This window comes from Ornithorhynchus anatinus, chromosome 1, assembly GCF_004115215.2.
Source record: "Ornithorhynchus anatinus isolate Pmale09 chromosome 1, mOrnAna1.pri.v4, whole genome shotgun sequence".
Classification (NCBI taxonomy): domain Eukaryota; kingdom Metazoa; phylum Chordata; class Mammalia; order Monotremata; family Ornithorhynchidae; genus Ornithorhynchus; species Ornithorhynchus anatinus.
In genome coordinates, this window is record NC_041728.1 from 21,220,694 (window position 1) to 21,234,160 (window position 13,467).

A 13,467-nucleotide genomic window follows, 5' to 3' on the forward strand; every position below is an offset into this window, starting at 1 on the left:
GCACCGCACTCAGAAGGCGCTTTGTTAATGGTTAATTAGGCTATCACAATCCTGTCGGGGATTGTGTCTGACAATCATCCCCTTATGTTTCCCTAGTGCTTAGAAGAGTCCTTTCAATACAGTCAGCAATCAGTAAATACTACTGAACCAGTGAATGAATCACCGTTATAGGAAGGAAAAACAAAATCAAGTGCACCTTCTGTGGCCAAAATTGGTCAGGCAACTAATTCATTCATTCAATTCTTCTAAGGCAGTAACTGTATTTATCAAATGCTCAGGGAGTGCAGATCACTAGGGAGGCCCATTCTGGTTTCTTGTTAAGGGAGAGATACCACTGGCATTCTACAGCACCCTTGGTATCACCCTTAGTTATCACCTTTGTTAAGTACCAAGCTGCCCTATCTAGGGATACGATACTCACTCCAGCAGCAAGGAAAAGAAAAGATGCCTAACCATACTGTCGGGTGTCCAGAGTACAACAGAGTGTCCCCTCAATGACACACTCTCAGGTGGAAATCTCATCCCCATACCCATCGGCAGGTTCATCTTCGAAAATGAACATATCCTCCAGAGTCTGAACTTTTTAAATTTAGGACAGCAATAATAAAGAATTCAACCAAAAGCTGTTAGTTCTTTCTTTAAATGAAGGACTTACCTTAATCTGTCACTAATATGCTGTCAATTTGCCTTACACACTTAAAACTGTTTTATATTTTCCCCCTTGCAGTATCACAAATTCTGGAAATATATTTTTAAAGGCAACATAGGCAGCTCTGCAAACTTGAGTCAACTGATCAATGGTATTTATTAATGGCTTCGGGTTTGTAGAGCACTGTACTATGTGCTCTACACGTTGTTGGGGGAATACGATACGACAGAGTTGGTAGATAAGATCCCTGACCACAAAACGATTAGTCTGTAGGAGTAGCTAGACATTAAAATAAATATAGATAGTGAAAATGGCAGGGTATAAGTTCTGCAACCATTCCATTCTCTCTAGCAAAATGAATTTAAGAACCAACATATCATTTTCAGGAAGAAATATGGCAGGTTTTTTCAATCTCTTTAAAAAAATTTTTAAAAGCTTGAGACCATAAGGAATGCCTTATTGGTCCAGTAATATATAATTAGGTGTTTTATTTGCTAGTGGGATGCTTGGAGGAAGAGTATGACAATTCTCCTTGTCTATGAATCCTTATAGTTATCCTATAAAACTGTAAAATAGCCATGGGTAGTCACCACATCCTATACTTTGTCGGTATAATAATTATGGCATTTGTTAAACGCTTACTATGTGCCAGGCACTATACTAAGCACGGGGCTGGATATAACCAAAGAGGGCTGGATATAGTCCCTGCCTCACATCGGGCTCACAGTCTCAATCCCCATTTTCCAGATGAAGTAACTGAGGCACACAGAAGTAAAGTGACTTGCCCAAGGTCACACAGCAGACAAGTGGCAGAGCCAGGATTAGAACCCACAACTTTCTCCAATTGTCTTGTATAGTGCCCTGCAAACAGTAGGCCCTGTATATATTTTGTGATTACAGTTCCTTAACTTCTTCCTCTGCTAGCCCAGCATGGAACATCCAAGGAAAGACTCCTCCACTCTCAGTTTATTGACCTAAAGGTGGGAAACAGTAATAAAGTCACAGGTCTGCCCAGATAAATAGGCATCCTTTGCGGGTATATGTAGGATGCAAGTAAGTTTCACTAGGCTAACTGTAAACTCATTAAGGGTAAGGAAAGGGTCCACTAATTTTGCTCTATTGTACTCTCCCAAGCACTTAATACAGTGCTCTGCCCATAATAAAGCTCTCAATAAATACCACTGATTGAAGGCATGCCATTGAAGCAGCGTGGCTCAGTGGAAAGAGCCTGGGATTTAGAGTCAGAGGTCATGAGTTCGACTCCCGGCTCTGCCACTTGTCAGCTGTGTGACTGTGGGCAAGTCACTTCACTTCTCTGTGCCTCAGTTAACTCATCTGTAAAATGAGGATTAACTGTAAGCCCCACATGGGACAACCTGATTACCCTGTATCTACCCCAGTGCTCAGAACAGTGCTCTACACATAGTAAGCGCTTAACAAATACCAATACCAACATTCAGCCATCAGTATGTCCGGGAAACATCACAGTCAGGACTGTGCCATGCCTATGCCCTGCACTTCCCTCCAGACTTCTTTCTGCCTTCTCCCTCAGCCTTGGCTTACACCTCTCTGCCCCAAGAGGAGGACAGCAGGGTAGACAGGGAATCAACCTGTGTATTGAAAGAAAGAAAGAACAGGGAGGGGATACAAAGTCTTTGCCTGACTTATAATAGAGACCTGCAGTACCTACAGTTTCCTCAGACTAGGCCAGGAAATGAGCTTTCTTAGTGGGTATGGGTGGAGTGTTTACAGAAGCAGGTCACATACAGATACAAAACATGGTGCCCATGTAGCGCTCTACATCCAGGATCCTTAGCTTCATCTTTTAACATCCTTCACTTTTCTCTCTAATAACTGATTATAAACTTATTGTCCATTATTTTCTCTCAACCTTCTTGAACCTTTCAAATGAACAACAAAAAGTAATAAGTAACAGTGGATGAAAGTCTCCAGGAAAAAAAAAGATTTCAAAATAATTCTTCTTCCAAAGTATTTCAACAGTTTAATTCAATCTGGTCAAGTGGCACTGCTCTCAAGTTGGAAAGGGGGGAAGTACGAAAGGTTAAATGAGAAACAATGGGTAAAATTCCTGCTTCAACTGTATGCTAAGCACTTAAAAGAATTTGCCATTGCCTTCATCACAAAAAGGCATTGACTGTTAACTGGCCATTATATGGAATATATATTTTCCTAACCTGATTCTGTAGGATTTCCAGATTCTTCAGTGTTGTCCCATTAATTGTCATATATTCCATTTCGCTTGACAGCTGCTTAAAATTTCTGAAAAGGAATAGTGTGAAATCATAATTACAGTTAGTGAGGAAAATATTAATTTGCATAATGCTCCCTAAATTCCTGTAATATCAGAACCAAAGTTAGCTGTTTTGAAAGAAAATTTTTAAAACAATCATGTTTATTGAGCACTTACTACATGCAGAGCACTTTACTAAGCGCTTGAGAGAGTACAATACAACAGAATTAGCAGACCTGCCCATAATGAGTTTACAGTCTAGAGGAGGCAAAAAGAAAATGAAATTAAAATAGAAGACTCTCTATTTAATGCACAGGCTGGCAAAAATGCACCAATGGGGAAAAAACACAAATGTTTTTAACCAAAAACAATAAATAGAGGGAATGGATACATTCCTTCAGTGGATTTAGCAAATGGAAATAATCCAAATTTCCCACTCTTCGAGGAAAAACATGACAAGATATACAAAACTGTCCTCTTACTGGCAATTAGCAACAACAGAACGGCCAATGTTCGGTAAATAAAAAATGTGTAAAAACACATACGCTGCTGCTTCCAAAAAAGTATATCCATCCCTCAAACATGGGGAATATTTCTCACCTTCCTTCCGGTTCCCCAGCTACCATCCCCCAATTCTATTTGAATAGGACTTACAGAGCAGCACAATTGAGCCTGATGGCTGGAGCAAATTATGTATGCTTGTCAGCACTCTCTTCTTAAGTAAGAACATTTACCAGAGGGGTACTTGTACAGCTATCATCTACCCCTTTATCCACATCCTCTAGTTTTCAACAATTCTTGTAGGGGCACTTAAAACTTAGACTCCAGAAATTTTGGTGCCCTAGGTACAACCAAGGGAGCAGATGGCAGCTGAGCCGTGCATTGAGAATTGATGCTTCTTCACTACCAGCTGTCATAGCAATTGCCTGGTTTGACTATAGGGTAGATCTGGCCTTGATTTCCATGTTACTAAGTTGATAAAAAGGAATCTAAGTAAGTTTCACACTGGCTATACAATTGGTTCTTAAAAGCAGGGCTTAATTCGAGAAATGGTTTACAGTGAAACTAATTTTTTCCCAGGAAAAACATGAAATTAGCTCCTAATTGGATAAGTAGGAACAATCAATGGTATTTATTGAGCGCTTACTATTGGCATGGCACTGTACTAAGCATTGGGAGAGTACAATGCAACACAGCTGGTAGACACATTCCCTGCCCACAAGAAGCCTACCCAAATTACCTAGAATTTTGTGCTCAACCAATTATAGATGAATAATGTAGCTACAGTAATAGATTTATATTGTCAGAAAGGTTTCCTTATAGGAGAGCCAATTTTTAATCAGAAATAAAATGGATGTGTTGACCCTTCCTGGTATCTCTGCTTGGAGATCACTTAAACTGTCACTCCTCCCACCCTTTCTCCCTTTAAAACTTTTTTTTTCAGGTCTCCAACCCCCTGAGGCTTTTATTAATAATTATAATAATAATATTTGTTAAGTGCTTGCTATATGTCAAGCACTGTTCTAAGAACTAGGGCAAGTAGAAGTGCATCAGGCTGGAAGCGGTCCATGTCCCACATGGGGCTTGGTCTTAATCTCCATTTTACTAATGAGGTAACTGAGGCACAATTAAGTGACTTGCCTAAGGACACACATAGGTGATTGAGGCAGTTAGAACCCAGGTGTTACTGACTCCCATATCTGTGCTCCGTCCACTAGACCATGCCGCTTCGGTGGCTCTGATACACTGCCTCCCTTCCCCTGCCCCACTGCCCATGCCCCCAAATCTAGTGCCATAAAGAAGGGTTGTGATGTAAACACAAAAGCAGTATTTTGTAAAGCTGAATCAGATGTAAACTTAGAAGTGTCATAAGTGCCACTGACATTCTAATTCACTCCTTCCTCGCACCGAGCACCCATATCCAGTTTGTCGGCAGCGTGGCCCCAAGGAAAGACCACAGGAATAAGAGTCCCAGGTTGCCCATTTGAATGCTGCGCAACCTTGGACAAGTCACTTGATCTGTGTCCAGTTTCATCTGCAAACTGTAGTTAAAATACCTGCTGTCCCTCCCTTTTAGATTACGTGAGGCAAAAGCAGTGGAGAGACGGCACGCGAAACCGTTAGCTGCAGGCTCGCTCCACCCTGTCCTGCCGGCCCAGCACGTGCCACCAAGTTCACTCAAGATTGCTGAATCCTGAGACAATCTGGTGGAGAGTCAGAGCTGAAGGAGAACTGAAGTTTATGTTGCCCCAGGAAATTATGGTGAGGCAAGATGATATCATGGCTCCTGGGGTGAGTTCCGAGAGGATAGCAGTAGGACATGATTTCAGACACCACACTCTTGATTCCCTGCAAGCATGAGATTAGCCTCCTGCAGGTTTGGATCTTAAAGGAAAATCGGCATAGTTAGAAACACCCGCTTCTAAATACTCTCTGACCCCATGTTTACAGGGCCTTAGCCTAGTTTGCCTCAGAAAAGCCCCAGACACTCCCTCAGGGAAATTTACTTGAACCTCTACTGCTAGCTTCAAAATGAAAAGCATGATTCAAAACAACCATATCTGTTCAGGGATTTTCTACGAGGGTGATTGATGTTACCATGGTTTCACAGCCGATATGGAGTTAGAGCTGGGTAGACTGCTTGCCCAGTCAGAGGCCAGATTGTCCTTTGAATAACTTTGTAGGAAACGGCTATCTGAATCAATCTCCAGCTAGAATATGAGCATATTTCTGACAGCAACACTGCATTTTAAAATTATCGTTAACTTCATTTATTAGATATTTTGCAGTTTGCAGTTAAAGAAGATTGTTTCTTCTTAACAATGTTTGTCTGTGTTATTTAAATAGTAGAGCTTACCAATATGGGCAGGAAATGTGTCTGCTAATTTTTCTTGTACTGTACTCTCCCAAGTGTTTACAACACTGCTCTGTACATAGAAGTGCTCAATAAATACCACTGATAGATTGGTACTGCCTGGAATGAAGTTTCCTCTGAAACAAGCTTTGACTTTTTTGAAAGTTGTGGTTGTTTTTAGAGACAGTCCTCATAAAAACAGACACCAGTAGGCTATATCTAAACAAAATAGCTTCTTATCCGGTAACTTAATTACCAACCTAGCATAAGCATAGCAGTTAAGACACCCTTTTCTAGACATAGCAGGTATCTAGAAGTTTGGTTTCGATTAACAGAGTAGTTTCTTTCTGTCAAAGGCTCCTTATATTAGAATCTTTAAACTTTCTTCTATAAGCTTAGTGTGTCACAAAGTATGCTCACTGATCTGAACTCTCCTAAATTCTCCAAGAAATTTTCAATTACCAAGCAACTGACCTACTCATGTGGCAGAAGAAAACATCAATTTGCTTCAGAATAAGCCACAGAAAAGAAAACCTAACTTTGGAAAGAGCAGCTCCGAGAAACTGGGGGTTTTTGTTAGGAACTCCTACAGAATGCCTTTGAAAATATTACATTGAAATTTTTAGCAGGATATAAATAAAAATATAGCAATTTCTAATAAAAATGTAGCAAATGGTTCTACCCAAAGTGAATTCCCAGAGAAATCCTGTCAGAGAATCGTAAGAATAGGATTTCAAATGACATTTCTCCCAGTAGAAAACTGCAACTGAAAGGAAGGTCTTAGTTAATTTTTCAATTTTGAAAAAAAAAATTACTCATCATAGTCCTTTAGATATATGTGCCAAAACCATACAACCACATGGATAAAATCTTCTTCCTCACTACAACTCCCTTATTCCATTAGATCAACGTATTAGGTAAAATCCACTTAAATGACAGGATTAAAGAGAAAAAAAACCCCACCATCCTTCTTTCAAAACGTGTTACACAATAATGGTTTTACTTCTACCCATGAAGTTATTTTCCTTTGGTGCAATTCATCTTAATACTTCCACTGAAGTGGTTCATTTCCTTATGCATTTAATGAATTGTTTTAATAAGAAGCTACAGGAAAGAACCATCACCTAATAAACCTCCACCACCCAAATCCATTCTGAAATTAAATTCAATTTGTGCTGTAGCCTCCAAGCACAGAATACAGTCACAAAATAGATCAGTCTGAAAAAATGTAAAAGGAATAAGATTGTAATCATGGAACCCTCTCGGGGACTTTCAAAAGATCTGTGAAACACAGTACATGTTATGTAAAGGATTAAAAAAGAAACTTTTCTGTTTAATTTTTAAAACTCTGTACTCTATAACTTGAAAATGTACTAAGTGCTTTAAAATTAGGGCGACCATATGTTCTGATTTGGGTGGAACAGACTGGAGAAATTTATGATTTTTGATGTCCCATCCAGCCATATGGTCACTTCATTTAAAGTCTCAATATTATAGCCCTGAGTATTCAGCAAGGTAAGATTAGAGAATCAATCAGTGGTATTTACTGAGACCTGCACAGCACTGTACGAAGGACTTGGGAGAATACAACAGAGTTGGTAGGCATGTTCCCTGCCCACAAAGTGGCTGCATTCTATTGACGAGAGAAATGTGATTATACCTTGCAATGACTTGTGTGGCACCTCCAGCTGTACTTCCTATGGTGGCCATTTTGTTTCTGGACTACAGAATTCACTAGCCATCTTTGTTTTTGAATAATAGTAATTCAGATACCAGATAGTTACAAAGCACTGTTGCCAAAGAATAGAGAATCTATATGGAAGTTGGAGGCATGAGCTTTTTCTATCCCTTCTAACCCAGTTGTGGCCATCAATTGCATGGTTAGTTATTTATAAACAATTTCATCTATTTACTCAAATGAATTTTGGAATCGGCTTCGTACCTCAGGACATTCATTTGGCATTTGTCTTTAGGAGAGTGATAATGTTACATGGAAAAGTCCTTCTGACTCGTCACCAGAAAAGTATTCCCAATTCCTAAGGTTACACACTCTCGTGGGAGAGGTGGGAAACACACAAAGAAATATAGATACACAATGAAACCTCACACAGCACTAGGGCTGCTTCTTTGGAAAGTAAGGTCAGACTAATTTTTAATATTTCTACAATAATTTTATTCACATTTCCAAAACTGAAAATTCAAACTCAGTGAGAAAGATAACAAACCCTAAAGTCCTATAACAACTCCACTGGTAATTTCATCAAGACTGTAAACTCATTCAATTGTTTTTATTAAGCGCTTTCTGTATAGAGCACTGTACTAAGCAGTTGGGAAAGTTCAATACAACAATAAACAGTGACACTCCCTGCCCACAACGAGCTCATAGTCTGGAGTGGGGGAGACAAACATCAATAGAAATAAATAAAATTACAGGTCTATACATAAGTGCTATGGGGCTAGGTGGGGTGGAAGAACAAAGGGAGCAAGTCAGGGCAATACAGAAAGGAGTGGGAGATGAGGAAAAGTGGGGCTTAGTCTGGGAAGCCCTCCTGGAGGAGATGTGCCTTCAATAAGGCTTTGAAGGAGGAGGGAATTGTTTTTTGGATTTGAGGAGGGAGAGCGCCCCAGGCCAGAGGCAGGAGGATGTGGGCCAGGGGTAGGCGGTGAGACAGGCAAGATCGCGGCATAGTGAGAAGGTTAGCACTAGAGGAACAAAGTATGTGTGCTGGGTTGTAGAAGGAGAGAAGCGAGGTGAGGTAGGAGGGAGCCAAGCGATGGAGAGATTTAAAGCCAATGGTGAGGAGTTTTTGTTTGATACAGAGGTGGATACGCAACCACTGGAGATTTTGAGGAAGGCCACTGACATGTCCTGAACGTTTTTGTAAAAAGATGATCTGGGCAACGAAGTGAAGTATCGACTGGGGCAGGGAGAGACAGGAGTTTGGGAGGTCAGCCAGGAGGCTGATGCAGTAATCTAATGTAATGGAGTAAATGAAACGCATAGCCTTAAAATCTTCTAAACTAAAAGAACCTAACTACTCCACCCTTAAGAAAGATTCCGGCAAAGATAGATGTTGATATTATTCCTCCTATCTTAAGCAGTAGTTAAACAGAAGTTAAGCAGAAATTAACCTAGCAGAAATTATACCAACATTTACTTTTGCGGGAACCTTTCTTCAGGATGGAGTAATTAAGCTCTTCGACTCCACACAATACTACCCTCCAATTTTCCAAACCAATGAAAATTCTGATGTGGATAAATGATATAAAACACTTTAAATATATGAAGAGCACAAATCTATCATACTGTTTGTGGGCAATTTTGCAAGCGTGTTTCCTGGTAAATAATAATTATAACTGTGGTATTTGTTAAACGCTGACTATGTGCCAAGCACTGTACGAGTTACAAATTAAATCATGCAAAAGCACTCTTGTTCTCTCTCTGGTAATTCAGTTCGAGAACTAGCTTAACCTTACCGCTTCGGTTCCTAAATAATCTCATTTTGCTTGTCAAAAGTGTACTTACAGTTTCTTTTCCAGGTGCTTTTTCTAGGACACTGCTTTTTTTCCTAAATGAAGAAATGATTTAAATATGCACTTTGATATCCACTCCACCTCCATCTCCTCAGCACTTATGTACACACCCATCTGCAATTTATTTTAACATGTCTCTCCTAGTCCGTATGCTCCTTGTGGGAAGGGATGGTGTCTACCTACTCTATTATATTGCATTTTCCCAAATGCTTACTTAGTACAGGGCTCTGCACACAGTAAGTGCTCAATAAATACCACTGACAGATTGGTAAAGCTGGAGCTCCAGGGCCAAACAATGTGTATTCTTCACTCCCGTAATTCACTCCTTCACTCCCTTAATTCACTCAGCCTAGAATCATCAAAATCTACCTCAGGGCCTGGCACAGAATAAGCACTTAACAGCCATAAAAAAAAAAATCTAGAAAGTGCTTCTTGAGCTGGGTCAGCAAACAGAGCTCAATCACTGTTGCTTGATCCAGTGCTCTGGGGTCCCATGCTGGTTTTTTTGTCTCTTCTAAGTCCCTGCTCCTTTCTGCTGCCTACCCCTGCCTCAACTCCCATGACATTGGCAGTATCAGATCCAGGAGCAGTGTAAGATGGTACTGCAGCATCAGTACCATAGGAGAAGCAGCGTGGCTCAGTGGAAAGAGCATGGGCTTGGGAGTCAGAGGTCATGGGTTCGAATCCCAGCTCTGCCACTTGTCAGCTGTGTGACTGTGGGCAAGTCACTTCACTTCTCTGTGCCTCAGTTCCCTCATCTGGAAAATGGGGATGAAGACTGTGAGCCCCACGTGGGACAACCTGATTCCCCTGTGTCTACCCCAGCGCTTAGAACAGTGCTCTGCACGTAGTAAGTGCTTAACAAATACCAACATTATTACTGCAGCAAGTCAGGCGGTTAAAGAGCATCCAGGGAGTCCAGAGGAGCAGCTTGGGGAGCAACAGCTTCAATCGCAGCCCGGGCCATGCCCACTCTCTCAACAGGTGGCAATAAAAAAGCCAGAACCAGGCCTTGCTCTGGAAGCCTCACAGAGCTCATTCTCTTAATGCTTTCCTTCTTTTCCAAGATACAGGATGGAGGAAGAAGAGGAGCCATTTTATATACACTGTATTTTCCTAAAAATTACCCCCCTCTAAACACACTAGATCCCAAGAAAAAGCTAAGCTAACGTTGTAATACAGTCAGTTCTCCTCAAGTGTGGGGGTTATGCTCTTTACATACCCCGGTTAAAGAAAATTAGGATCTAGTACATGCCCCTTTATTGGTTCTGTGCACACATGCACAACTGCTTCTTCCGACCTCACGCTGTATTCTATTCCCAACAGTTGTACGCTCTCAGAAGAATGTTTCCTAATTCTGCAACAGCTTTCTATCCAAAAGACAGAGTGAAAACACAAGCTATGGGAGATTGGAATCTGCTTGCCATTTGTTTCTATTCCCATAGCATACTCTTACTAAATAGTCCTATAACTTTTGAGCAGTTGTACTTCATTCACTTTAAATTTCCAACACCAGATGCATGCATGCACTATTTTTAAAACTCAAACACTGAAAATCCTTATGGATAATTGTTACACTAAACTTGTTATGCTCAGATATCGTCTTAGTATAAACATTTTCAAACAAAACTGAAAAGTGATGGAAGTAAGGGTGTCTCATCACTCTCTTAATCACTACCGTAATCACTGCTATAAAAACTTGCCCAATACAAGTCATGCTTTACACTTGTGCCTACAGAATAAAAGCTGAAACTGGGTAGGAGTTGCAGAAATATTTTAATCTTAAGAGTCCCCTCCCTCTATCAAACTACTGCACCTTCCTGCAGCTTTTCAAATGCAAATTACTTTAAATACAGTTAGTATCCCCAGGAGCCTTTCGCTCAACTTCCAAACTCTTAAATAACCCTCATTTTATGGATTGATGTTTTCATGGACTTTACCATCACTCTAGAGAATTTTCCTTCTAGACCATCTTGGTACTGGGAAAAGGAAATTTGATTTTGGGAGACCAAAGGCCAGAAAACACAGAATCATATGTTTTAAGAAGAGAAAACATAAGTTATTTCTATTAGATTTTCAAAGATTTCTGAGATGTGACTTACCTTGTGTTGTAAAGTGTCTTCTCCAAATTAAACTCTTTAAGATACTTAATTACTGCTGCCAGAGAGCAAATCACAGGCTTATCCAAATCTAAGATTCCAGAAAAACTGGGGGGACCTAAAACAGATGGTTACCTTCTATTAAAAAAATGATTGTGTCATGATTACATCACATAAATACAATTGACAAGTGGAAATGTTTTCTTCTACACTTAAAATGCTTTTATTTCTTGAAATAGAATGGAAAATCTGGTGTGGGTAGCCTACTAAAGAGAGTTGAGTTGGTATAAATTGAACTCAAAACTCGAAAGGGGTTAAACCAGAGTGCTGGCACTGTTTGGAAACTACTCCATCTACTTGTTTGTACCAGGACATCCAGTCCCCAAGGTGAGTTGTCTTTCTGCTACATCCTTGACACCACAATCACTTCCATCTCCACTTTTCAAGCGATATAAGGCAACTAAATTCCCAGCAGCCACAAAAATGATGGCTCTTGGACAATGATCCACTCCTTGAGCTTGGCAAAAGTACCAGATGAGAAAAGTTGTGTGAGAGAGGTGGAAGTGAGTCTTCTCCCTCCAATGCTATGAAAGGTGAATTATTAGAATCCTCCTAGATGCCAAGGTTAGCAAATGAATAGTAAAATTTGGGGTTAGCTTTTCCTTAAAGATATCTGTGGATGAAATGTGTCAACAAATAAACAAAACAGCTGTAAACGAAGAAAGCAAGAAGCTTCTTCAGTCCAGGCCCTCACTGTTAAATTAGCCATAGTGTCAAGAATTATCATCTTATCATCAAGGACTTATCGCTCATCCAAATGTACTGCCTTTTACTACTAATTTGCCTCGTTTGTTTTCATCACTTGTGTCAGTGTTCTCACTTTTATCTACTGCATGTGTGGCAATTTAAGGCCACTTTTCTCTCCCAAAAGACTATAAGTTCCTTGTGGATAATATGACCCTGGCAAGTTCAATGTTTCTGGGACTTCAACTCTCAGCAACACACAAAGACAAATGGTCATGAGCAAATTTTGGATCCTTATATGCTCTAGTGATAACCTTGAAGATGCTGCAGGACTTACAATGTGATCCTTGACCAAAAATAACTGTCCAGCCTAATCTAGGAGCACCATTTATATAGCATAAGTATGTACCAAACAACAAAAGACTTCTTCTCAGGGAGACTGACAACTATGTGCTCTAGATCTTTCCTCAATGTCCATATAACATTTTATCTGTATTGCAGATCAATCATACAAATCTTAACCAAAAGCCTAACACAGTCAAATACTGGTACAATGGTTAGGAAGGATAAAATACATCCATACCTTGAATGCCAAGAACATCTTTGGAATAAAACTCTGTCATCAGTTGGAAAGCTTGACTGTATTCAAAATGAAGGCTGTCCATTCTTTCTACTCGAATTCTGTCATCTCGGACACTGAAATAGTTAAATGGATTTGTTCACTTGATCTAAGCCAGTGTAACAATTGAGTCCCACATTCAATCACTTCCTTCAACTATGGCACTTATTAAGCACTTAATACATGCTAAGCACCAGGGTAGATACAAGGTTATGAGATTAGACACAGTCCCTGTCCTTCACCGGGCTACAAATCTATGCTATCCCCATTCTACAGATGAGGAAACTGAAGTCCAGAGAGGCTAAGTGAATTGTCCACATTCACAACAGTAGCCACCTGGGATTTGAAGTGGAGTCTCCTGGTTTCCAATCCCATGTTCTCCATTAAGCATGTGGCCTCTTAGCTGCTGCAGTCCAAAATGCTGACACCCATTAGAGTGGAAATAATCAAAATTGTCTTTCTATCTTTCTCATATAAAAATCCTAATTCTGCTTGCAGATCCACAAGGGGCAGCCAAACACCACCCTTCTGCAATCAGGTATCCACAGAGGTGTCTTCCTAATTCAACTGCAATATCCCCAGATCCAGAAAGATCACTGGGCATTCCCCCACCAAAGGCTGCATTGCTAGGGAACACAAGGAACTGGCCAGTGACCTACAGGCCTTTACTGGGAGAGTGATACAAAAGACAGCTTCTTCAGGTTTACCCAAACATCT

General features: G+C 40.3%; 1 protein-coding gene across 1 annotated transcript in view; it reads right to left on the reverse strand.

The window, feature by feature from the left end:
* The window catches only part of MSH3 (mutS homolog 3), a 109,021-nt gene that overhangs the window by 59,333 nt on the left and 36,221 nt on the right, over positions 1–13,467 (reverse strand). The window contains exons 9-11 of the mRNA XM_039911283.1: positions 12,715–12,827; positions 11,391–11,505; positions 2,845–2,929 (exon numbers count right to left, since the gene is read on the reverse strand). Coding sequence (XP_039767217.1) covers positions 2,845–2,929; positions 11,391–11,505; positions 12,715–12,827 — 313 coding nt within the window. The remainder of the gene's footprint in view (positions 1–2,844; positions 2,930–11,390; positions 11,506–12,714; positions 12,828–13,467) is intronic.